Genomic DNA, 27,641 nt, shown 5'->3' with positions numbered 1-27,641 from the left:
TGCCATGTCAAAGGTCACCAGTCATCATTTGTTTATTTTTGTGTGATCATTAACTAATTTAATTCTGATGTAAAGCACACATTAATTTAATTTGGACACCGTGTTTCCTGTCCTATTCTCCTGAGTACATGCTTTCTGTTAGGGTCTGTGTAGTTACTAGGTTTGAATGTTGGGAACCTGGTTACTGAGATTTACCAGAATGTACGGCCCAAAATCACTCCCTTTTCCCGAGACAAATAACTGAGAAACCAGTAAATGATAATAAATTATTAATATGAAGAGCATTGTGTGAAATGAAACTGTTATATTATATGCGATGTCTAAATCTGGCTTTTCTACGACTTCTGCATGATGAATCATCAACACTCAGGATGGGGACAGACAGCCCATCTCAGTATGGAGTGCAGTTCACAATGCATGTAGACCTATCATCAAATTGATTTATATAGCCCTTCTTACATCAGTTGATATATCAAAGTTCTGTACAGAAACCCAGCCTAAAACCCCAAACAGCAAGCAATGCAGGTGTAGAAGCATGGTGGCTAGGAAAAACTCATTAGAAAGGCCGAAACCTAGAGAGGAACCAGGCTATGAGGGGTGGCCAGTCCTCTTCTGGCTGTGCAGGGTGGAGATTATAACAGAACCAAGATGTTCTGTGGCCAAGATGTTCAAATGTTCATAAATGACCAGCATGGTCAAATAATAATAATCACAGTAGTTGTCGAGGGTGCAACAATGACTTGGCCCCTGTAATAGGATTAGAGGCAGAGAATCCCAGTGGAGAGAGGGGAACTGGCCAGGCAGAGACAGCAAGGGCGGTTCGTTGCTCCAGAGCCTTTCCGTTCACCTTCACACTCCTGGGCCAGACCTCACTCAATCATTTGACCTACTGAAGAGATGAGTCTTCAGTAAAGACTTAAAGGTTGAGACCGAATCTGCGTTTCTCACATGGGTAGGCAGACCATTCCATAAAAATTTAGCTCTATAGGAGAAAGCCCGACCTCCAGCTGTTTGCTTAGAAATTCTTGGGACAATTTGGAGGCCTGCATCTTGTGACCGTAGCGTACGTGTAGGTATGTACAGCAGGACCAAATCGGAAAGATAGCTAGGAGCAAGCCCATGTAAGGCTTTGTAGGTTAGCAGTAAAACCTTGATATCATCTCATCATCGTAAAGTTTTATGTCTGTGGTACAGTAATATAAAGACTGAATGAGCATATAATTTACCCATCTCCATCTGGCTTTCAGGGGTCACCTTCAGGTAATACATTCCATGCAGTATTAGCCATTTAATTAGCTAATTAATGATGGGTTATTTATAGTAAGCTTCTAACGTATAGCCTCTCTCTTGCGCAATACGAATGCACCTGTGCTCTGCTGGACTCTCTCCAAGGAGAGTCCCATGAAGGAAAAGCTAGACTAGAATAGCTTGCTGGACATAATTTTGTTATACCAATGGAATATTCAAAGATTGTACCAATGGAATATTCTCTGTTGTTTGCTGAATGTTAAATACAACAGCCAATAGAACTCGCAGGTAGTTTGAAAGAAGAGTGAATATGCAAAGGAGGAAGGCTAGAGCAGTTATTTATTCAGACCCATAAAAATTCAATCTTCATGAAGAGAAGTGAAGGCCTTCTGCATCTAATTCTATTCCTACAGTATATTATTCAAGGATGTCATTAGAAGATAAGGAAAACAAAACGTATTTAATTTAGCTGTTGAAAGCAAGGAAGGAATGAAGCAACAACAGCGAGACAAAGAGGAGGTAGGCTAATAACATTTTATGAAAGGTATATATGCGTCAGCCTACTAATTATACAAATAGGCCCTATTATTTCAAAATTAAAATCAAGTTCACTAGTCTATACTTTGTAGGCTGCAAGCCTCTCCCTGCTTTATCATGGTTTGAATGAGGTGTGTAATTCCAGTCCCTTAAGATACATTTTATCATCTGGATCTGCACCTCCGTGCACGACTGCTGTCAGTGAACAGGGGGCACTACAGGACTGTAGAACCCCTCTAACCAATCAGCATCCAGATCTGGATGAGCCCGGCTTCCCACTGGCAGATTTTTTTTCCCTCGGTTGTCTCCCAATGGTCTCTATCTCTCTTCCCCCGTCTCCATCGCTGTTCCTGGGATGTAAATTAGCTGCAGCGGGGGCTGTGTGCTGGAGCATCGGTAAAGAACCAGGGACAGAGGGACGTAGAGGCTGCCCAAAACAGTAGAGGATGCTCCGTGTCTGGGCACAGGGCTAGAGGACGACTGGGAAGACCGGGCTCTCTGTGGATGTATACCTGTGGAGAACCTATTTTACCAGTCCTGCCAGCTGGGCCAGCTGCTGATGAGGTGCCTACGCTGTCTGTGCTGGTGTGTGTGTGTCCTTGCAGCTGTGCATGCATGTGTATGTGTTCAGCACTGATTGTGTCAGTTGTGATTTTCACACTCCGACCGTCTGATCATCTTGTTAATCAGGCTTTTCCCAATCAGCTACCGTTTTTTTGTTGCTTTGCTCTCCTCTGTTCCTCTCTCTCCTCTCCTGCTCTAACCAGCAGAGTTATGTTGTGGTCGACCTCACCAGTGCCTCAGAGCTTTGCTAAAATGGTGACCTTCATTTTACATATGATGTTATTGATGAGGAAGAGCTATGTGTTTTTTCAGATCTAATCAGTACAGTTGTCATCGCCAGGGTTAGAAGCTTTGTGCATGTGTGTGGGTGCATGTGTGTTTGTGTGTATGTGTGTGTTTGATTCAGATCTGTACAGTTTACACTGTCTAGAGTAGAGGTCGACCGATTATGATTTTTCAACACCGATACCGATTATTGGAGGACCAAAAAAGCCGATGCTGATTTAAAAAAAATAAAAAAAAATAATATATATATATATATAATTTATTTATTTGTAATAATGACAATTACAACAATACTGAACTAACACTATTTTAACTTAATATAATACATCAATAAAATCAATTTAGCCTCAAGTAGATAATGAAACATGTTCAATTTGGTTTAAATAATGCAAAAACAAAGTGTTGGAGAAGAACGTAAAAGTTTAATGCTAACATAAGTTTAATGCTAGCTAGCAACTTACCTTGGCTTACTGCATTTGCGTAACAGGCAGTCAGTCTCCTTGTGGAGTGCAACGAGCGAGAGGCAGGTCGTTATTGCGTTGGACTAGTTAACTGTAAGGTTGCAAGATTGGATTCCCCGAGCTGACAAGGTGAAAATCTGTATTTCTGCCCCTGAACGAGGCAGTTAACCCACCGTTCCTAGGCCGTCATTGAAAATAAGAATGTGCCTAGTTAAATAAAGATTAAATGAAGGTGTAAAAAAATAAAAATTGGCAAATCGGCGCCCAAAAATACCGATTTCCGATTGTTATGAAAACGTGAAATCGGCCCTAATTAATCAGCCATTCCGATTAATCGGTCGACCTCTAGTCTAGAGGCAGTGTTTCTGTGTGCGTATGTGTATGTGTGCACATTTGCAAGCATGTGTGGTCATGTGCACGGTTGTGCTTGAGTGTGTGTGACAGGGTTTGTGTAACTGTAGTGTGTGTGTGTGTGTGCTCCTGTAAAAGCATTTCCTCTTTAAGGACAGTAAACATCATTGTCATTGTGTATGCATGAGTGGCTGGACATGTTTGTCATTTATACATGACAGTGCCTGTGCCAGTGGATAGGATACAGTGTGTGCACTTAGTGTAACCTTAGCTTGTACATACTTGTGAAGATGATATGAATGTCCTACTGAATGAGTGTCCTCTCTGTTTGTGAGGAAGTCTTCATTCACTGTATGGCCATCCTGTGTGTAGGGCTGTTATGGTGACCGTATTACCGCCACATCGGCGGTCACGGGTCGCGATGGCAGTCAAATTCCACATGACTGCTTGTTTAGTCACGGTAATTAGGCTTCTCCAAGCTCTGATACTGCTGATGGTCATTAGTAGCCTACCAAACTTGCTAACTGCCTGGTACTCAGCACTCTTGTCCCTCTAATCACTCTGACATCAATGCAAATGTAATCGAAAATATAATAAAATACTTCATGTGAGCCCATGAGCTCATGTTGCACAACATTTCTGTAGGCCTTGCAATTGTGTGAGAAAACAGAGTGATGGCCTCTATTAAAAAGAGGAGGATCCCATCATCTTTCTATAGGCTAGGCCTACTATATTTATTTCTCAACTTTATTATCCTATCACTTGTGAATTATGCTCAACTTAAAGGCACAAATAAAGTGGCCAAATAACTTCTTAAAATGAAGCACATTAATCTGCTTTACAATGGGTGTAGAGCCTAACTGACATTCGGAAAGTATTCAGACCCCTTCACTTCTTCCACATTTTATTACGTTACAGCATTATTCTAAAATTGATCAAATTAATTATTTTGCTCATCAATCCACACACAATACCCCATAATGACAAAGCAAAAACAGTTTAAAAAAAATGTATATCAAATTTCAAATGGAAATACCGTATTTACGTAAGTGTTCAGACCTTTCGCTATGAGATTCGAAATTGAGCTCGTGTGCATCGTGTTTCCAATGATCTACAACTTGATTGGAGTCCACCTGCGGTAAATTCAATTGATTGGACATGATTTGGAAAGGCACACACCTGTCTATATAAGGTTAAACAGTTGACCAGTGCATGTCAGAGCAAAAACCAAGCCATGAGGTCGAAGGGATTGTCTGTAGAGCTCGAAGACAGAATTGTGTCGAGGCACAGATCTGGGGAAGGGTAGAACAACATTTCTGCAGCTTTAAAGATTCCAAGAACAAATAATTCTTAAACGGAAGAAGTTTGGAACCACCAAGGCTCTTCCTAGAGCTGGCTGCCCGGCCAAACTGAGCAATCGGAGGAGAAGGACATTGGTCAGGTAGGTAACCAAGAACCCGATGGTCACTCTGACTGAGCGCCAGAGTTCCTCTGTGGAGATGGGGGAATCTTCCAGAAGGAAAACCATCTCTGCAGCACTCTGCCAATCAGGCCTTTATGGTAGAGTGGCAAGACGGAAGCCACTCCAAGGTAAAAGGCACATGACGGTCCGCTAGGTGTTTGCCAAAAGGCACCTACAGACTCTCAGACCATGAGAAACAAGATTCTCTTTTCTGATTAAACCAAGATTGAACTCTTTGGCCTGAATGCCAAGCGTCACGTCTGGAGGAAACCTGGCACCATCCCTATGGTAAAGTAGGGTGGTGGCAGCATCATGCTGTGGGGATGTTTTTCAGCGGCAGGCACTGGGAGACCACTCAGGATCGAGGGAAATATGAACGGAATAAAGTACAGAGAGATGCTTAATGAAAACCGGTTCCAGAGCTCTCAGGTCCTCAGATGGGGGCGAAGGTTCACATTCCAGCAGGACCACGACCCTAAGCACACATCAAAGACAGCGCAGGAGTGGCTTCGGGGCAAGTCTCTGAATGTCCTTGAGTGGCCCTGCCAGAGCACGGACCTGAACCTGATCAAACATCTCTGGAGAGACTTGACAATTGCTGTGCGGCGACCTGACAAAGCTTGAGAAGATCTGCAGAGAAGAATGGGAGAAACTCCCCAAATACAGGTGTGCCAAGCTTGTAGCGTCAAACCCAAGAAGACTCGAGGCTGTCATCACTGCCAAAGGTGCATCAACAAAGTACTGAGCAAAGGATCTGAATACTTATGTAAATATATTTCAGTTTTTAAAAAATGCATTTTTTTTGTTGTTGTTGCTTTGTATGGGGATTTGTTTATAGATTGATGAGATGTTAAAAAACAATTGAATCCATTTTAGAATAAGTCTGTAACGTAACAAAATGTGGAAAAATCAAGGGGTCTGAATACTTTCCAAATGCACTGTACATATGCAGTGTGTGAGTTTCAGGTTTAGGGAAGAACATTTTTTTCTATTAAAATGCTCCTTTGTAATAAAAGCATTACATGAATATTCACATTTGTGGTTAATTTTGAGAATGGTGTTGTCCTGCTAATGGAATATTCACGCGTGAAAAAAAATCCTAATAGTTTATCAATATTTTAAGCTAAACGTTCTTATCTATTGCGTCAGGCTCATTGCTTAAAACATTTTTTTTTGATGCTAGAGTGGTTTAATTAATTTGGGATCTATTGCATCCCACAACTGTTCCAGACTATGTTTGGAATATTTATTTGTTGCACAGAATAGAATAGGGGTTAGTAGAAAAAAAAGTTTAAAAAAGTTTATCTCAATACTTTGTTATATACCCTTTGTTGGCAATGACAGAGGTCAAACGTTTTCTGTAAGTCTTCACAAGGTTTTCACACACTGTTGCTGGTATTTTGGCCCATTCCTCCATGCAGATCTCCTCTAGAGCAGTGATGTTTTGGGGCTGTTGCTGGGCAACACGGACTTTCAACTCCCTCCAAAGATGTTCTATGCGGTTGAGATCTGGAGACTGGCTAGGCCACTCCAGGACCATGAAATGCTTCTTACGAAGCCACTCCTTCGTTGCCCGGGCGGTGTGTTTGGGATCATTGTCATGCTGAAAGACCCAGCCACGTTTCATCTTCAATGCCCTTGCTGATGGAAGGAGGTTTTTACTCAAAATCTCACGATACATGGCCCCATTCATTCTTTCCTTTACACGGATCAGTCGTCCTGGTCCCTTTGCAGAAAAACAGCCTCAAAGCATGATGTTTCCACCCCCATGCTTCACAGTAGGTATGGTGTTATTTGGATGCAACTCAGCATTCTTTGTCCTCCAAACACGACGAGTTGAGTTTTTACCAAAAAGTTATATTTTGGTTTCATCTGACCATATGACATTCTCACAATCTTCTTCTGGATCATCCAAATGCTCTCTAGCAAACTTCAGACGGGCCTGGACATGTACTGGCTTAAGCAGGGGGACACCTCTGCCACTGCAGGATTTGAGTCCCTGGCGACGTAGTGTTTTACTGATGGTAGGCTTTGTTACTTTGGTCCCAGCTCTCTGCAGGTCATTCACTAGGTCCCCCGGTGTGTTTCTGGGATTTTTGCTCACCGTTCTTGTGATCATTTTGACCCCACGGCGTAAGATCTTGCGTGGAGCCCCAGATCGAGGGAGATTATCAGTGGTCTTGTATGTCTTCCATTTCCTAATAATTGCTCCCACAGTTGATTTCTTCAAACCAAGCTGCTTACCTATTGCAGATTCAGTCTTCCCAGCCTGGTGCAGGTCTACAATTTTGTTTCTGGTGTCCTTTGACAGCTCTTTGGTCTTGGCCATAGTGGAGTTTGGAGTGTGACTGTTTGAGGTTGTGGACAGGTGTCTTTTATACTGATAACAAGTTCAAACAGGTGCCATTAATACAGGTAACAGGTAACAAGTGGAGGACAGAGGAGCCTCTTAAAGGAGAAGTTACAGGTCTGTGAGAGCCAGAAATCTTGCTTGTTTGTAGGTGACCAAATACTTATTTTCCACCATAATTTGCAAATAAATTCATTAAAAATCCTACAATGTGATTTTCTGGATTTTTTTTCCTCATTTTGTCTGTCATAGTTGACGTGTACCTAAGATGAAAATTACAGGCCTCTCTCATTTTTTTTAAGTGGGAGAACTTGCACAATTGGTGGCTGACTAAATACTTTTTTGCCCCACTGTATGTGGACAGTATATCTTCAATATGCACCTCGGAATTGGATGAGGACGAGCTCAGTTGCATATCCAATGTGTGTTCCCTCTTCTCTTGTAGCCTGTGAGAAACACCCGATCATGTGACCGAGAGCCATGTGAGTGAGAGGTGAAATTTAAAATTATGCCACTGAATTGTGAGCAAATCATGTCTGCTAAATGAACTAGTGTAGCCCACAACCATATGACATAGCCAGATCAGCGCCTAACATGAGGAGAACTCCGAGTATACAATTCTTTCCTTCTGAAATACACTACATTTTCTTTAGACCTGTCTAAAATAAATAATGGATTTTTTTGTGATGGTGTAGGTTATATTACATGGCTTTTTTAGACTTTTTAAAATGTAGATGTTCCAAAGGTCTGCATCAGTGGCTTGTAGGCCGTGCATGGAAGCCAGGAGATGCTAAATGTGACCGACTGGCTGGATTCAGTCTTATGTAGCAACATTTGGAAATTGTGTTTTTTACATTGGATAAAAGTAGAGACTCAGAGCTAGAAAATTGTATATCATACACTACAGTTGAGGAACAATTGGAAAGTAATTGCTTTGAAAGTTGATAAACTTGTAACTGCACTTTTGAGAAAATGGCCCTTGAATGTTTTGGTACCTACTCTTTCAGCATTGTTCTCACCGTCTTAAGGCTGTAGCCCCACACGTGTCTTTAATAAGGATTCACATGTGAGGCTATATACTAAACAACCAAAGATTTCATGACTAAAGGCTTGTTTATACTACGGGTTTGTTCGTAATTTTAATCTGGAGTGCCAGTGTGCTCTGGGTGTCCGTAAACTCTGAGTGTTTCACTCTCGTAGTGTTCAGATTAGAGGTCGACCGATTTTATGATTTTTCAACACCGATACCGATTATTGGAGGCCAAAACAAATCCGATGCCGATTTAAAAAAAGTATATATTTTTTTTACATTTGTTAATTTTTTTTGTAATAATGACAATTACAACAATACTGAATGAACACTTATTTTAACTTAATATAATACATCGATAAAATCAATTTAGCCTCAAATAAATAATGAAACATGTTCAATTTGGTTTAAATAATGCAAAAACAAAGTGTTGGAGAAGAAAGTAAAAGTACAATACAGTATCTGCCATGTAAAGAAGCTAACGTTTAAGTTCCTTTCTCAGAACATGAGAACATATGAAAGCTGGTGGTTCCTTTTAACATGAGTCTTCAATATTCCCAGGTAAGAAGTTTTAGGTTGTAGTTATTATAGGAATTATATTTCATATACCTTTGCCTATTGGATGTTCTTATAGGAACTTTAGTATTGCCAGTGTAACAGTATAGCTTCCGTCGATCTCCTCGCCCCTACCTGGGCTCGAACCAGGAACACATCGACAAAAGCCACCCTCGATGCATCGTTACCCATCGCTCCACAAACAGCCCTTGCAGAGCAAGGGGAACAACTACATCAAGGTCTCAGAGCGAGTGACGTCACCGATTGAAACACTATTTGTGCGCACCCCGCTAACTAGCTAGCCATTTCACATCAGTTATACCAGCCTAATCTCGGGAGTTGTTAGGCTTGAAGTCATAAACAGCTCAATACTTGAAGCACAGCGAGGAGCTGCTGGCAAACGCACGAAAGTGCTGTTTGAATGAATGCTTACGAGCCTGCTTCTGCGTACCATCGCTCGGTCAGACTGCTCTATCAAATATCAAATCATAGACTAAATTATAACATAATAACACACAGAAATACGAGCCTTAGGTTATTAATATGGTCAAATCAAGAAACTATCATTTCGAAAACAAAACTTTTATTTTTTCAGTGAAATACGGAACCGTTCCGTATTTTATCTAATGGGTGGCATCCCTAAGTCTAAATATTGCAGTTACATTGTACAACCTTTAATGTCATGTCATAATTATGTACAATTCTGGCAAATTAATTACGGTCTTTATTAGGAATAAATGGTCTTCACACAGTTCGCAACGACCCAGGCAGCCCAAACTGCTGCATATACCCTGACTCTGTTTGCCAGGAATGCAAGAGAAGTGACACAATTTCCCTAGTTTAAAGAAATTCATGTCATCAGGCAATATTAACTAAATATGCAGGTTTAAAAATATATACTTGTGTATTGATTTTAAAGAAAGACATTGATGTTTATGGTTAGGTACACATTGGTGCAACGACGGTGCTTTTTTAGCGGATGCGCTTGTTAAATCATCACCCGTTTCGCGAAGTAGGCTGTGATTCGATGAGAAATGAACAGGCACCGCATCGATTATATGCAACGCAGGACACGCTAGATAACTACACATGGTTGATGATATTACTAGTTTAACTAGTGATTATGTTAAGATTGATTGATTGTTTTTTACAAGATAAATGTAATGCTAGCTAGTAACTTACCTTGGCTTCTTGCTGCACTCGGGTAACAGGTAGTCATGCAGTCATGCCATGCAGGTTCCTCGTGGAGTGCAATGTAAGGCAGGTGGATAGAGCGTTGGACTAGTAACCAGAAGATTGCAAGATCGAATCCCGAGCTGACAAGGTAAAAATCTGTCGTTCTGCCCCTGAACAAGGCAGTTAACCCACCGTTCCTAGGCCGTCATTGAAAATAAGAACGTGTTCTTAACTGACTTGCCTAGTTAAATAAAGGTTAAAAAATAAATAATAATGAATTAAATCGGCCACAATCGGCGTCCAAAAATACAGATTACCGATTGTTATGAAAACTTGAAATTGTTTCGATTAATCGGTCGACCTCTAGATCAGATTGCACACAGGATGCTCTGGCCGAGGAGAAGTCAAGAACCCAAGCTAACTGGCTAACAATGGCTAGCTTGCTAGCTACTTCCAGACACAAATGAGAGAATAGCTCACTCTGACCATTGGGATTATGAACCATAATCCCAACTAATAACGTGACTACCCTGCATTAATCTGCAGGTAGCTAACCAACCAGGTTAAATGTTAGCTAGCTAACATTAGGCTATAACTAGCAATGCAAATGGCTCTGAGATACGAGTAATATAACTACACAGATCATACACGTAAAGTCAGCTATCTAGCCATCCAGCTAACATTAGCTAGCTAACATTACACTTTAATTTAGAAACATGTAATATCTGAAAATGTAGCTAGCTAGACTCTCTTACCCGTATACATGGATGGACGCTTCTCCCTCTGTCACGATTCCATGGTTACCCTTAGTTTGAAGATGTCATCTGGAGCCAGGTGTTTTATACAACAGCTTTCTGTGAGTTCTCTTTTCGACTTCGTCTGCATATTTGCAATCAAATGGCAGAATTTTCTCCATCTCCTTAGCCGTCATACTCTGATTCCGCTGATTTCTGAACTCGGTCCTCCAGAACGTGGAGAGCAGCACTTATGCAGTTCTACTACGTGATATCTTTAAAAAAAAGATGCATTAGAAAGGATTACCTACACGTACTGACCAGTTCATATTATAGACAGAAGATTGCTACATGGAAGACCAATCCGAACTCATATCTCATGTCCAGCCCACTCATTATCTCAGCCAATCATGGCTAGCGGGAAGGTTGCTGTATTTTTCCGTGGCTAAACCAACTAGGCTCGTAATTTAACAATTTTATTTGTATTTACAGATGGCATACAAGTTTGTTATTTATGCACATGAAAGTTCACATGTTCAAATGGCATTCCTGTGAAGTAGTGATGCACGATATACGCCTAGTTTCCTGTAACAGATCACAATTGTGTTTATGTTAATTAACGGTCAATTACCGTGACACCGGCAGATATTTGCTTGACAATCACCGGCTGACAAAATTTCACAGCCCTACCTGCATATTAAATGTTGGGTAATATGATGTGTAGTTAGGGGTGGGGATGGGGGTGTGGTGACATGTGAATGCGGAGTATGGTGTACAGTGTTAGTGCTGTTGTAAGGATGTAGCTAGATGGTGTTGGATCTGTGAAATTGTCATGTTGTTCTTTTGGAATCGGTAGTGCTAGATACAGGCCTTGTAATGTGGAGACATTTTAGTGGGAGAGGTTTGGGGCGTGTAGTGTAGTCTATGGTGTATGGTGTACACAATGGGTTTCAAATTCAATTCCTGGAGGACCATTGTCTGTGGGTTTTTGCTCCTCCCTTGTACTTGATTGGTCAGTTAAGGTCAATTGATTAGTTAGGAACACCCCTCACCTGGTTATTTAGGTCTTTATTGGACACAAAATGAAAGTCCCTCAAGGATTTGAGTTTGTCCCCCCTGGTGTACACTGGTTTGTCATGAGATATAGGGATGAGGTGATACACTGCCAGATTGAGACTCAATGCACTCTGTCAGACTCAGTACACTGTGACAATAGTGAGATGTGATATAATAGGCCTCTGTCCATGTCCCCTTCAGTTACACAATTACTGTGATGTGTATTTGTGTTTTACTACTTGTTTGTTTGTGTGTGCGCCTTCCTTCCTGCACGTGCTTGTGTGTGAGTGTGTGCGTCTGCTTGCCTGCTTTTGTGTGTTTTCTAGTGTGTATTTTAACCTTGTCTGTGTGTGTGTGTGTAGGGGGCATGGTGGATAAGGACCTCCGACACTACCTCAATCTGCGCTTCTCCAAGGGATCCGTGGACCACGACCACCAGCAGATCATCAGAGACAACCTCTACCTCCGCACCGTACCCTGTGAGTCAACACATACACACACAGTCAGACAGACAGGCACCCAGAGACACACACACTAAAAGACTCACGCATAGACACAAGCACGGTTGTCATAACCTACCTCCGCATCTGACCCCTGACCATAGCAGAACACTAGGGATGAATGTCATTATTTATCCTCTCCTTGACATTATACAAATGGACAGGTGGGGGCCAAATCCCTGTGGGCATCCTGCATCTCTCTTTTACTCGACCTGTGTTGAGATGTGACATTGAGATGCACCCAACCTGTGTTTGAGGTGAGACTATTGAGATGCACAAACCTGTAGTTGAGTTGAATTGAGACTATTGAGATGCACCCGACCTGCGTTTTAGGTGCGGTGAGACTATTGAGACCCAGCAACTATCCCAATTATTGAGGTGCAGGACATACAGTATAGGCCACATTTGGTTTATTTTAATTGTTTTTTTCCAAGGTGGTTGATGCTAGATGTGCTAGATAACGGTTGTCTTTAAAAAAATATTGAACAGGCTGTGTCTGAAATGTCACCATTTTCACAACTTATGGCTACTATGTAGGGAATGTGTTGCCATTTCAGATGCACTCTGTGTGTGAAGATTTACCAGACTACTCTGGTAATCCATAAGGAGCCATAGAAAATATTTACCTACGTGAGGACAGAACCTCTAGCAAGAGTTGTAGAAGAAATGGTCAAACGTTTAAGTTTCAGGGCAGCAAAGACAGCCTTGAATGCTCTAGACATGCTATATGAATCCTGAATGAATGCAGTCTACCTATACTGTTACTTTGCGTTAACGAGGTCTCTCTCTCTCCCTCTCTCGTTCAATTTTTCTCGTTCTCAATTTTTTTTTTCTCTCTCCTCTTATTTGGTGTATTTTCAGTGTTCTCTCTCTTTCTCTCTGTCTGACATTGCCCTGGTGCTCCATTACTGCACACGCTCAGTATCTCCTCTTTTTCTTTCTCTCTTTTTTCTCTCTCTTGCTCCTTCACCCATCGGTCGCCAAGCTCTCTTTCCATGGCAACCAGCCTCGTCTCAGTCCTGCGTTGCCATGACGCCCTGTCTCCCTTCCCCCACCCCTGCACACAGGACGTGCACAGTATTAAAGACCCAATGCAGTCGTTTTTATACAAATGTCAAATCATTTCTGGGTAAGAATTGAGTACCTTACTGTAATAGTTTTCCATTAAAATTGACGAAAATAGCTTTTTAGCAAATAACTATTTAGCAAGCAAACATTTTGCTAGGACTGTTTGGGAGTGGTCTGAGTAGGCAGGGGAAAACTAGCTGTTATTGGCAGAGAAGTTTGGAACTCTCTTTGTTATTGGTCTATTAATCAATTTACCTGCATAATGATGTCACCAGGCAAGCTGAAACTCCTGCCCACGCAAACCTGCTCATTAGAAGATCAGGAAAAACACTGATCACAGTTTTTACAGTGTTAGTTTCATCAGCTGTTGTACATGATACAAAAGACAGGTAAAACATAATTTGGACTGCACTGGACCTTTAACACACACATAAATCAAAGACACACACACACACACACACACACACACACACACACACACTGAGTGTAAAAAACATTAAGGACTCCTGCTCTTTCCATGACATAGACTGACCAGGGGAATGCTGTGATCCCTTATTGATGTCACCTGTTAAATCCACTTCAATAAGTTTAGATGAAGGGGAGGAGACATGTTGAAGTAGGATGATTTTTAAGCCTTGGACAATTGAGACATGGATTGTGAATGTGTGCCATTCAGAGGGTGAACGGGAAAAACCCAAAAAATGAAGTGCCTTTGAACGGGTTATGGTAGTAGGTGCCAGGCTCACCGGCTTGTGTCAAGAACTGCAATGCTGCTGGGTTATTCACACTCAACAGTTTCCCGCGTGTGTCAAGAATGGTCCACCAGGCAAAGGACATCCAGCCAACTTGACACAACTGTGGGAAGCATTGGAGTCAACATGGGCCAGCATCCCTCTCGACACCCAGATTCATTGAGGCTGTTCTGAGGGCAAAATGCGTTTCTAATGTTTGGTATATACAGTGGGGCAAAAAAGTATTTAGTCAGCCACCAATTGTGCAAGTTATCGCACTTAAAAAGATGAGAGAGGCCTGTAATTTTCATCATAGGTACACTTCAACTATGTCGGAGAAAATGAGAAAAAAAAATCCAGAAAATCACATTGTAGGATTTTTTATGAATTTATTTTCAAATTATGGTGGAAAATAAGTATTTGGTCACCTACAAACAAGCAAGATTTCTGGCTCTCACAGACCTGTAAGTTCTTCTTTAAGAGGCTCCTCTGTCCTCCACTCGTTACCTGTATTAATGGCACATGTTTGAACTTGTTATCAGTATAAAAGACACCTGTCCACAACCTCAAACAGTCACACTCCAAACTCTACTATTGCCAAGACCAAAGAGCTGTCAAAGGACACCAGACACAAAATTGTAGACCTGCACCAGGCTGGGAAGACTGCATCTGTAATAGGTAAGCAGCTTGGTTTGAAGAAATCAACTGTGAGAGCAATTATTAGGAAATGGAAGACATACAAGACCACTGATAATCTCCCTCAATCTGGGGCTCCACGCAAGATTTCACCCCGTGGGGCCAAAATGATCACAAGAACGGTGAGCAAAAATCCCAGAAACACAACGGGGGGACCTAGTGAATGACCTGCAGAGAGCTGGGACCAAAGTAACAAAGCCTACCATCAGTAACACACTACGCCGCCAGGGACTCAAATCCTGCAGTGCCAGACGTGTACCCCTGCTTAAGCCAGTACATGTCCAGGCCCGTCTGAAGTTTGCTAGGGAGCATTTGGATGATCCAGAAGAAGATTGGGAGAATGTCGTATGGTCAGATGAAACCAAAATATAACTTTTTGGTTAAAACTCAACTGTTTGGAGGACAAAGAATGCTGAGTTGCATCCAAGTAACACCATACCTACTGTGAAGCATGGGGGTGGAAACATCATGCTTTGGGGCTGTTTTTCTGCAAAGGGACCAGGACGACTGATCCGTGTAAAGGAAAGAATGAATGGGGCCATGTATCGTGAGATTTTGAGTGAAAACCTTCCATCAGCAAGGGCATTGAAGATGAAACATGGCTGGGTCTTTCAGCATGGCAATGATCCCAAACACACCGCCCGGGCAACGAAGGACTGGCTTCGTAAGAAGCCTGGCTGGAGTGGCCTAGCCAGTCTCCAGATCTCAACCCCATAGAAAATCTTTGGAGGGAGATGAAAGTCCGTGTTTCCCAGCAACAGCCCCAAAACATCACTGCTCTAGAGGAGATCTGCATGGAGGAATGGGCCAAAATACCAGCAACAGTGTGTGAAAACCTTGTGAAGACTTACAGAAAACGTTTTGACCTCTGTCATTGCCAACAAAGGGTATATAACAAAGTATTGAGATAAACTTTTGTTATTGACCAAATACTTATTTTCCACCATAATTTGCAAATAAATTCATAAAAAATCCTACAATGTGATTTTCAGTATTTTTTTTCTAATTTTGTCTGTCATAGTTGAAGTGTACCTATGATGAAAATTACAGGCCTCTCTCATCTTTTTAAGTGGGAGAACTTGCACAATTGGTGGCTGACTAAATACTTTTTTTGCCCCACTGTATCTCTATGCTCAGATGGATTTAAAATGCAACAGTCTGACTCTGACTTATTTCCTCTGTGTGTGCGATATAGAGCGCTTAGTGACAGGTTCTGCCATGTCACCTATAAGAGCATGACCGTCTGACATGTGTGCGCGTGAGCCCTTTTAGCTCCTATGGATGTCTGTCCAGAGGCCTTTGTAGTTTTTGTTGTTGCCATGGGAAACGATGCCATTGCTTTGATTCTGTTTCCACCAGCACTCTGTTCTGTCAATATGCGCACGCATGCACGATAAGGATGTGACAAATGTAAAAAATGATCTTAACGTTTACATGCATGGGACATCATGTCCCACTATTTATCATCAATGTGATGGCTCGTTGCAGTGATGTATGACAGCGTGTTCATAGAAAACCAACAATCTGTTATTAACGCCACATATGGGGTGTCTGAGAGCTCGTGCTTTGTACTGGCAGAGGAATTTCTCCATCCTGGCTGTCACGGTTTATCCACATGGAATCTTGTAGTCTGGTTGTAGATACAGTGCAAGGGGAAAATATTCAGACCCCATGACTTTTTGCCAATGCGCACCTTGCATTGATGGTGTACATTGGCAAAGAAGCGAGGAGCCTACCAAATAGCACTTCTTCCATATCATCCTACAGAGGTCTATGCAGGCCAGACGTATTGATTGCTATGCCGTATCAGAAGGAGCAGATTCCAAGGTCTCTAATGAACCTTGCCAAATAACTCTACAAATTGCACGAATGGTCTCTGCTTCAAAATAACTTTTTCCTCAATTGATTGTGGCTCTGTGCATTCCTCATCAGCAATAGCCATTTGGCGAAAATATAATTGATATTTTCTTCTGTTCCATTATATTCTTACTGTAAAATATGTGTGTTGACTGTGGTAGGGCAGGGCCTGTGATGTCTGCTGAATGAACAAGTTGATTTCATTGGCAAGGCACAGTCATAGAATGGCATGGCACAGCCCTAGCCCTGGTGCTAAAGCACAGATAAACAAAACTCATCACATGCTATTCTGTTCTTTTGAAATAATTTGCCTTGTATCATGTTTTTTATGACTTTCCCAAATAAAATATGAATGGATTTATTTGTGATTGTGTATATTAACACGAGAAAGGCAGAGAGCATCATAATGACGAAACAAATGTAAGTGTTTAATTACTAAGTAAGTGTTTAATTATTGAAAGTCATGCCCCCCTCCGTCCTTGACTTTTCCTAAAAAAGTCTATGTAACACACTGTCATTGTTTGAATTTTAATATCACAAACTGAACTGATTTTTTGAATGGCTTTCCCCGGCCTGCTCTGCTCCAATAGTTGAATGTGCCATGCCCAGTTTATAATCACCTTGATAATTGCCTCAAATCTGAACCTAAACGAAGGAATTTCACACATATAACAACAGATTAAATAAACAAAGTATAGTATTATGTTGGATAATGGGTGAGTTGATGCGAACGATGCATAATTATGTCATTTCCAGTTGTGAATGAAGAACAGGGTATTCTTTTGTATTTATGTATTTACACTTTAACTTCTGTATTTTTTGTGGGTTTTGGTTTTTACATATAGCCTACTGGAACAAACTAATGAAAAATGTTATGTTCTTTCAAATATTTACATTCCATATTCTAATGTTACCTAACACCTTCATAAACACATCCAAATGAAATTAGCATGAAGGGAGGTCCAACAAGGTCAGGCTTTTCTAGTTATTTATTAGACTGGTGGCTGTTGGTACTCCTCAAGGCCCTGTTCTACTACTACTACTGTTCTATATGCATGCGGTCATTTAGACCTTCATGGCGCTTTAAGGATAAAATGGTCAGAGTTTTTTTCTTTTAGGATATTTATCTGAAAGTACTGCTAAAATACACATATTTAGGAAAAGTCAGGGACAGGTGTGTTCAAGTTTTTTTTAAAATTATTTATTGAAATTACAAAATTGAAAGGGGTCAGATGAACTGTTTTAGCAGTTATAGTGTTAAGCATTGCACCTGTACTGCCACTGTAGCTCAATTCCACGTCGGAGAGTGCATTTTAACACCTTCTCATTTAACTTCTCAAAGTATTGCCATGCCGGATTTCGCTGCTTTCGCTTCCCTGACTCTCTCTCTGCCATTTGAACAAAAATGACGTGCGGAGCGCTTTATATCCGTGGCCAATCATTTTAAATACTCATATCTCCTCCTACTAATGTTACAGCATTGTTACTGTATTTTTACCTTTAAGATGATCGGGTCCTTTTAATGGTAGTTTTGTGATAACTACACTGTGATTTAATTTTTGTGGGGAAAAAACACACAAAAAACATTGTTTTTTGGTTAGGGATTTTTTATGAAAGCTAACAATCCCTCACACCCCAAACACACGTAACCGCCCGCATCAGAGTTTCCATTAGCCAGTAATAGCCGGCTTTTGGCCGATTTAAAACTAAATAAATAGAAAAGCCGATAAATAAAATTGGTGCTGGCCAATTGTCTGTGAGAAGAAGAAAATATCCCATTGCGAAATAATGCTTTTTAGCCTATTCACTGATGGAAATACCAGTCGATGTAAATACATTTGACTGGTCATGCTTATCGGTCTATAGGTTAATTTACATAGTTTTACGGAATTAAATTGTCGCGTGTGTACAGTTTTCTTTGTATCTTATTTAGCACCCGTACAGCATACAGATACAGAGCCTTTGAGCGGAAAATCTGTCAGACAGCGCCAGAGCTGCTACTACAGCATCTCAAATAGCAAATGCATAGACAACGGCTTCATCAACAGGCTTCATCAGTGCTTCACACACCACTTTGCAATGAGTAGGAGGTAGTATGTATTTTGAAAATATATACTTAATTGTAGCCTAGCCAAAATCAGAACATATCCGTGGAGGCAATAATATATAATACTGGCAAGTCGCTCATCGAGGGGGTTGAGCTCCTGTGTCCCCTTTCCCCCGCCTGTGGCACAAACACTTGTGTCTGTGTAAGGCTATGCGCCTTTTGGCCTCCACTTTTATGTCGGACCACGTCTTTCTTTTTTTCTTTTTTTCTGAAAGGGTCTGACCTGAGGCAGCACCAAACAATATTTTTTTTGTTGCTTCAACCTTCCCTACAAGAACTTCCATTTCACACTGGGATTATTATAATTTTTTCTGCCTTTCTGTCGGGATTTGCCGTCATTGTCGTAATACAGTCACTATGGTTAGGTGCGTTTCACTGACTATTTATAGGAAACTATGGGCGTTAAAAGGGTGGGACAAGACGCTCGCTCACGTAAGCCAAATTTTGAGTTGATTGTGATTTATAAAGGGAAACCGGCATGGAACGTGCGTGTGCACTGTGTTATAAATCAGAATATTTTTGTGCTTAAGCACTTTCTATGTTTTGTCCGTACGCCACCTTTTGACGTAAACCCACCACACTGTTTTATAAATGAGGCCCCTAGTCTTGCCCTTCTTCACTCGGGTTGAGAGTTTCAGAGGGTCTTACCATTTTCAGCTGTGTAGCCACTGCTCCACGCTGTCTGGTCTTGTAGTTTTTTTTCACCATTTCAACGTGTGGGCCACAGCCTCGCATTCTCTGGTCTAATGTAAATTTCATTAGTTAGTCCTTTTAACTTCTTAAGGCACTCTGGCCTTGGAAGGCGTTCTGTCATGTTGACACAAACTCTAAGCTCACTTGGGCGTGGCTACTGACTGGGAACAAGTTTGCATTAAATATTATTCTCATTTAGAAGCCTAAATCACATTTTTATATTGTATTAACATCCTACTGGGTAGGAACATCACAGCTAGAATGTGTTTCCTTCCTAAGTTACAGTTTTTACGTTATACTTCAACATACCAATTTTAATGACATCACAAAATGGACATACATTTTCCATATTCCATCTCTCATCATTCCCAACATTCGGATGTTGAAATATGTTGTCCCAGTGTTCATTGTTTGATGTTGAAGTTTTTGGTGACCACTCTTCTGTAACACCCATACATTCAATTCTCCCTACTAGAGACCAAGAAAGTGAACATTCTCTCTAAAATGTGTGACCGGCTGTTGTTGTTGCCATGGGAACCCCCGGTTGGGTCTGGCTATCTGTCAGCCATTGCCAGTTGATCTGGCACCTTTGATCCTCACCAAGGAGAGAGAGTCATGACACTTGTGATGCGTTGATGCTTCCTTTGTGGTGCATTGATGCTACCTTTGATGTATTGCCACTATGTTTATGCTACTTTGCTTCTATGTTTGCTCTTATGTGCCGGTGTGTGGAAGCGATGACACAGAAGAGATTGTTTAATATGCTTTCCCAACTGCAAAGCACTAAGCCTTACTCTGTCTTTTCTCTTTCTCTCTATTCCTTGTCTCTTCTCTTTCTATCCCTTTCTACTTTCGCTCTCATCCCTCGACATCTCTCTGTTTGTTCCCTCTAGCCTTTTCTTAGTCTCCCTATTCCCTCTCTGTTATTAATTGTTCTCTCTTTCCCTTTGTTCTCTCCATTCTGTTCCTCTCCCGTCATTTCCTTCAAGCAGTCTTCTCTCATTCTACTCTGTCACGGCTGGGAACAAGACCTACTCTCGCTTTCTCTCCTTATCTCTCTCCCTTTATCTCTTTCTTCCTCATTCTATCTCTATTCTGTGTTGAGGGGTTAACAAAGAAATAGGTATTCCTTTTTGCTTAATTTAGAGTTAACCTTTCTAGGGCAGGCGTTCCGCTAGCGGAACCCCTCGGCAACATTCCGCTGAAAAGGAGATTCAAAAATATTTTTTAGAAATATGTAACTTTCACACATTTAAGTACATTTTTAGATTTTTTTCTCCAAATGATCTCAAAATCCCAACTTTGATTGGAATTGGGTGCATAACTCATTTGGGCATCCACCGAAGGTACTCATAATGACAGAAATCGTATTTAGATTATGGTAATGAATCTTAACAGAACATGCAACTCATGTAATGAAGCAGCCAATAAATTGTTTGCCTAATTGCAATTCGCGGGAAAACACAATTCTAAACAGTGCACCTGGGAAAATGCCATGATAAACAATGCACCTGATAGATGGTCCATATGTGACAGAGATTGTAGTGACTTTGAATGAAGGGGAATCTAAAGTTGCAACAACTAGGATGCATTGCTAATATAACTGGGATGGTGCCTTTTGGCTTCTGGGCAACGACAGAAATTTGATATGTTAACCAAAAGAACAGAAGAGAAATGGCATAGCTGTGGGTCCAATAGGGAAGTAAATGGAAATACATTTGTCGATAGAGAAATAAATGAAATCATTCATAATAGTTAGCCACAGAGAAGTCAAGGATCATTAGCTTCATAATTTAAAAAAATTGTTGCTGTGGATTATTTTTAATCACATGTAGGTCTATGCCTATTTGGGAAGCCTGCAATTTGGGCGTTGTGCGTGGCAATAGTTAAAAGCATGTGTGAAGATAATGTGTCTTATGTATAATTTTCATTATTGAGACAAGAAGAAGGTAGGGGTCTGTAGCAAAGATATAGGCGAGTTTCTCTCCAGAATAGCTCAGCTGTTTCATTGTGTGAATTGTTTGTCCTTTACTATTTTAAATCAATTCCCCATTACATATGTTACTAGTAGTTCATGTACCATTAATCCCTGTCATGTTAATGCATGTATTAATTAGCTATTTACCGTTCCCATTCTCGGAGTGGAAACGTTTTTTGCAGAGTTCATAACCTGCTACGCTTCTGAGAAACACGTTTTTTCACAACCATTTTTTCATTGACTTTCATTTGGAGTGCTCCATGTGAGCAATGAGCATGTGTCTGGTTTCTCTGTCCTGATAATGTTGGGGGAATGCGCGCCCCTGAGCACACATAGAAGTCCCTGCGCTGCTCTGCATTGGAAAGATAATATAAATTCAGTAAAAAAAGAAATAAATTGCTGAATTTATATTATCTTTCCAATGCAGAGCAGCGCAGGGACTTCTATGCGTGCTCAGGGGCGCGCATTCCGCCTGTCTTTCAAAAATAATTCGTAAAAATCCAAATAACTTCACAGATCTTCATTGTAAGGATTTAAACACTGTTTCCCATGTTTGTTCAATGAACCATAAACAATTAATGAACATGCACCTGTGGAACGGTAGTTAAAGTTAAGACACTAAAAGCTTACAGACAGTAGGCAATTAAGGTCACAGTTATGAAAACTTAGGACACTTAAAGAGGCCTTTCTACTGACTCAGGGTCCCTGCTCATCTGCGTGAACTTGCCTTAGGCATGCTGCAAGGAGGCATGAGGACTGTAGATGTGGCCAGGGCAATAAATTGCAATGTCTGTACTGTGAGACGCCCAAGACAGCGCTACAGGGAGACAGGACAGACAGCTGATCGTCCTCACAGTGGCAGACCACGTGTAACAACACCTGCACAGGATCGGTACATACAAACATCACACCTGCGGGACAGGTACAGGCAGGCAACAACAACTGTGCGAGTTACACCAGGAGTGCACAATCCCTCCATCAGTGCTCAGACTATCCGCAATAGGCTGAGGGAGGCTGGACTGAGGGCTTGTAGGCCTGTTGTAAGGCAGGTCCTCACCAGACATCACCACCACCGTCGCTGGGCTATCAAAAAGTGCTCTACACTGATGAGTCACGGTTTTGTCTCACCAGGGGTGATGGTGGGATTCCCATTTGTCATCGAAGGAATGAGCGTTACACCGAGGCCTGTACTCTGGAGCGGGATCTATTTGGAGGTGGAGGGTCCATCATGGTCTGGGGCGGCGTGTCACAGCATCATCGGACTGAGCTTGTTGTCATTGCAGGCAATCAACGCTGTACGTTATAGGGAAGACATCCTCCTCCCTCATGTGGTACCCTTTCTGCAGGCTCATCCTGACATGACCCTCCAGCATGACAATTGCACCAGCCATACTGCTCGTTCTGTGCGTGATTTCCTGCAAGACAGGAATGTCAGTGTTCTGCCACGGCCAGCGAAGAGCACAGATCTCAATCCCATTGAGCACGTCTGGGACCTGTTGGATCGGAAGGTGAGGGCTAGGGCCATTCCCCCCAGAAATGTCCGGGAACTTGCCGGTGTCTTAGTGGAAGAGTGGGATAACATCTCACAGCATGAACTGGCAAATCTGGTGCAGTGCAGTACTTAATGCAGATACAGTGCAGTACTTAATGCAGCTGGTGGCCACACCAGATACTGACTGTTACATTTGATTTTGACCCACCCCCCCATTTTGATCAGTGGCACATTATTCCATGTCTGTTGGTCACATGTCTGTGGAACTTGTTCAGTTTGTCTCGGTTGTTGAATCTTGTTATGTTCATACAAATATGTACACATGTTAAGTTTGCTGAAAATAAACACAGTTGACAGTGACAGGACGTTTCTTTTTTTTTGCTGAGTTTATTAAAACTATAGTTAATCGGTGTAAGCTATTAGATTCTTTTACAACAATCTCCCCCTTGCTAATCACCAATCTTCGGTGTAAAAGAGCAATGGAAGTTATAGGCCAACTGTTGTATTAGCTTATAGGCAATGAGTACCATGCTCTCATTTCTTTATCTGCGAAAGTAGCACAGTGTATCAATGTTTCCGTAAGGCATATGCTGGTGATCTCACATTAGTTTACTTTAAAATGTAATAATTTTCATTCAGATTTTTATGATTAACCATGTGACAATGATAAAAAAATAAATGTTATTATGGAAATTAAACTGTTCTATGAAAATGTGCATATGAAAATCATAACTGGTGCGCAGAACGGTAGCAATGGTAGGATAAATTGTAAACTTGCCCAAACTTGAAACTGACATGCAGCCTATAAAGTCTTTATAAAATTATTGCCTCCACATTTCCATGGTCGGATTTTGCCTGTAGTCTACTTTAAAGCAAGTTAAGACATGCCTATATGAAATAAAACTTTCAGGTTTCAAACAATTAATTATGTTTTCAAAATGCATACTTCCTCCAGCTCTCATTGATGGGTGACTCGCTGATAGCCTCTTCCCTGCACTTGTATTGTGAATGGAGGCACGCTTCTATTTCCAGTTGAGAAATAAAAATAGCAGCTCTTCTTAATCGTGCACCAAAACTGTTTTTAACATGCAATTGCATTTAGAATTGTGGCATAATGAATGTGCTTACAAAAGCATGTTTTACTCCAGTAGCAACCAGCCGAGGAGCTGTAGGAGAAATCTCGCTCAAAATAGGCTCTGTATGCTGTATGATTGTGATTGATGTGTTGGATAAATAAAATGCATGATGACTAATGAAAATACACACAGGCCAATTTAATTCCATAAAATGATGCAAATGAACCTATAGCATGATGGCCAAATGTATTTATATCGACTGGTGTTTCCATCAATTTATAAAAAGCATTATTTTGCAATGGTATTTTTTTTCTCATGGTCATTTTGGCCAGCAGCAGTTGTATTTATTGGTTTAGAATGTTGATGAGAAATGTAACCCTTTCCACTTTCCGGAGGACCAAATTTTGAAATCAGCTGAATATACGGTGGAATTAGAGTATGATAGCTAAGGAGATGGATAAAATTCTGGCGTTTGATTGCAAATATGCAGACAGAGTTTTTATTTTTTTATTTATTTTTTATTTCACCTTTATTTAACCAGGTAGGCTAGTTGAGAACAAGTTCTCATTTGCAACTGCGACCTGGCCAAGATAAGAGTTACACATGGAGTAAACAATAAACATGTCAATAACATAGGAGAAAAAAAAAGAATATATGTACATTGTGTGCAAAAGGCATGTAGGCAATAAATAGGCCATAGGAGTGAATAATTACAATTTAGCAGATTAACAATGGAGTGATAAATGATCAGATGAACATGTGCAGGTAGAGATACTGGTGTGCAAAAGAGCAGAAAAGTAAATAAAATAAACAGTATGGGGATGAGGTAGGTAAATTGGGTGGGCTATATACCGATGGACTATGTACAGCTGCAGCGATCGGTTAGCTGCTCAGATAGCAGATGTTTAAAGTTGGTGAGGGAGATAACATTTTTGCAATTCGTTCCAGTCGCAGGCAGCAGAGAACTGGAAGGAAAGGCCAAATGAGGTTTTGGCTTTAGGGATGATCAGTGAGATACACCTGCTGGAGCGCGTGCTACGGGTGGGTGTTACCATCGTGACCAGTGAACTGAGATAAGGCAGAGCTTTACCTAGCATAGACTTGTAGATGACCTGGAGCCAGTGGGTCTGGTGACGAACATGTAGCGAGAGCCAGCCGACTAGAGCATACAGGTCGTAGTGGTGGGTGGTATAAGGTGCTTTAGTAACAAAACGGATGGCACTGTGTACCCTACTCCTCGGCCAGAGCGTCCAGTGTGCGCTCTGAACGCTCCGAGAATGAAACGCTCTGAACTTATGAACGGACAATCTGACAATGCTCTGAGTTTACGAACACATTCTGGCACTCGAGATTGAATTTATGAACACACCCGTAGTGTAAACCAGCCTTTAGTCTTGAAATCTTTGGTTGTTTAGTACATGGCCTCACATGTGAATCCTTAAAGAGCTGGGTGGGGCTAAAGCTTAGGGTGACGGTGTGGACGATGCTGAATGGGTGTAGACAAAGAATCTCTCCAGTAGGTGTACCAAAACTTTCAAGGGCCATTTACCGTAATTACCGGACTATAAAATACTTTATTCCCACACTTTGAACCTCGCGGTTTATACAATGACACGGCTAATTTATGGATTTTTCCCGCTTTCACAAGATTCATGCCGCCAAAAAACTGAGCACCGTCACATAATGTGACGTAAATCGAGCGTGCTCAAACTTCCCATCATTCTGATTACGGTAGTAATTTTGTCATCCTCATCATGGCAAAGACACGGAGAAATGCATATGATGCAGCTTTCAAGTTGAAGGCGATCGATCTGGCTGTTGGAAAAGGAAATAGAGCTGCTGCATGGGAGCTTGGCCTTAATGAGTCGATGATAAGACGTTGGAAACAGCAGCGTGAGGAACTGACTCAGTGCAAAAAGAAAACAAAAGCTTTCAGAAGGAAGAAAAGCAGATGGCCCAAAGTATTTGCAGCCACTCGACATCAGTGTAAATCGTGCATTTAAGGTGGCGCTCCTTGTTCAGTGGGAGGCTTGGATGACAAGTGGGGAGAAATCCTTCACTAAAATGGGCCGCAGGCGAAGAGCATCTTATGATCAAGTCTGCCAGTGGGTCCTGACAGCGTGGAGCATTGTCAAAAAATCCACTATCATCAACGGGTTTCGAATGGCTGGACTGCTGCGTGTTGAAGGGGCAGCATGAGGTCAGCGGGGTATTTGCCTCAGGATGAAAGTGATGAGAGCGACAATGAAAACGATCCAACATCAGATGAAGCAATTCTGAGGCTATTCAACTGAAGGAGATGACTTCAGTGGTTTCAGTGCACAGGAGGAGGAAGATAGTGACCAATGACTTTCTTGGTAGGCTACTGTTTTAATTTTTGTTACAAGCCGTGTTTCGTTAAAGCCTATTTATTTTTGTTACAACGCCGTGTTTCGTTTAAAGGCTGTGTAAAGTTCATTTGTTTCAATGTACCGGTAGGCACCTGCGGCTTATAGACATGTGTGGCTTATTTATGTACAAAATACATATTTTTAATAATTCAGTGGGTGCAGTTTATATTCAGGTGCGCTTAGTCCAGCAATTACGGTACTCAAAAGTGAGGTTACAAGTTGATCAACTTTCAAAGCAGAATTACGTTCCATTGTTACTCCACTGTAGTGTATAATGTACAATTTTCTAGCTCTGAGTCTACTTTTATTCAATGTAATTAACACAATTTCAAAATTTGCTATTGTAACGGCCCTGAATTTTTCTGAACCGTCTCAGTGCTTCTCCTTCCAATAGGGCGCTTTCCTTTAATTCCCAATTAAATAGCCAGCATCAGATGCGTAAAAGTGGGGTTGTGATGGAGACGTGAATGCGGATGTGTTTAACCCTCAGTTCCGAAGCTTCTCTATTCCGTGTGTTTTGTAGCCTAATAGAGTTTACCCAGGATCGGATCCACTCTTTGCGTCCGTGGACTACACCTCTCCGTTCTTCGTGGCCTTTCTCCGCTGGAGATATGTTGGCGGATTGGATTGTCTGACTGACTACAACCTTTTTGTATACGGTATTTCATTTGTTTCGATATGATGTATACTGTGATGATTTATGTAGTTAGTTGTAGTTGAGGACTTAGTAAGAGTTGATACGCTTTAAAGTTCTGTGGTAAAATATTGTTATATTGATTGTATGATTAATACTGGGTTTACGCTACACTGAATGAACGGACAAACATTGCGTGACTAAGGTCAAGGGAGTTCCCTGAACTCCTTTACCGGGCCGGACTCTTTTTAGGCCCGAGGTACAGGACATTTCTGGAGGAACCAGAACTCATTGTGATATTATTATATGTGTATGTAATCATTGATGTTGCTAATACAACCCACACAAAATAATATAGTTGTTTTTGAAGTTCTTTCCAATGTTTTAAGGGTTTATGAAAAGTTTATTTCCATCCTGACTTTTACATAAGTCCTTTGTATTGGTGTAGACTTGACGGACCAGATGGGACTCATTCCCTCCCAAACTAAAAGGAGAAAGCAATGTTTTCTCTGGTAGGCACAACCTACCTGGCACCCCTATAAATAATAACCTCAAGTCAAAACCGTTACACTATATTTGACCAAATATAGCGGGTCAGTCACATTTTGCA

At 41.3% G+C, this 27,641-nt stretch overlaps 1 protein-coding gene across 3 annotated transcripts in view; it reads left to right on the top strand.

The window, feature by feature from the left end:
* The window catches only part of LOC112252685 (membrane-associated guanylate kinase, WW and PDZ domain-containing protein 2), a 233,779-nt gene that overhangs the window by 14,285 nt on the left and 191,853 nt on the right, over positions 1 to 27,641 (top strand). For 2 of the 3 annotated variants that reach the window (XM_024424141.2, XM_024424140.2), the window contains exon 2: positions 12,172 to 12,288. In XM_024424141.2, coding sequence (XP_024279909.1) covers positions 12,172 to 12,288 — 117 coding nt within the window. Of the gene's footprint in view, positions 1 to 2,074; positions 2,350 to 12,171; positions 12,289 to 27,641 lie in introns of those variants that run through there. The other variant, XM_024424142.2, reaches the window with a different exon arrangement.

The sequence above is a fragment of the Oncorhynchus tshawytscha genome, linkage group LG06, assembly GCF_018296145.1.
Source record: "Oncorhynchus tshawytscha isolate Ot180627B linkage group LG06, Otsh_v2.0, whole genome shotgun sequence".
Classification (NCBI taxonomy): domain Eukaryota; kingdom Metazoa; phylum Chordata; class Actinopteri; order Salmoniformes; family Salmonidae; genus Oncorhynchus; species Oncorhynchus tshawytscha.
The sequence above is the reverse complement of the archived record's forward strand: the minus strand, read 5'-3'. Positions and strand labels throughout refer to the sequence as shown.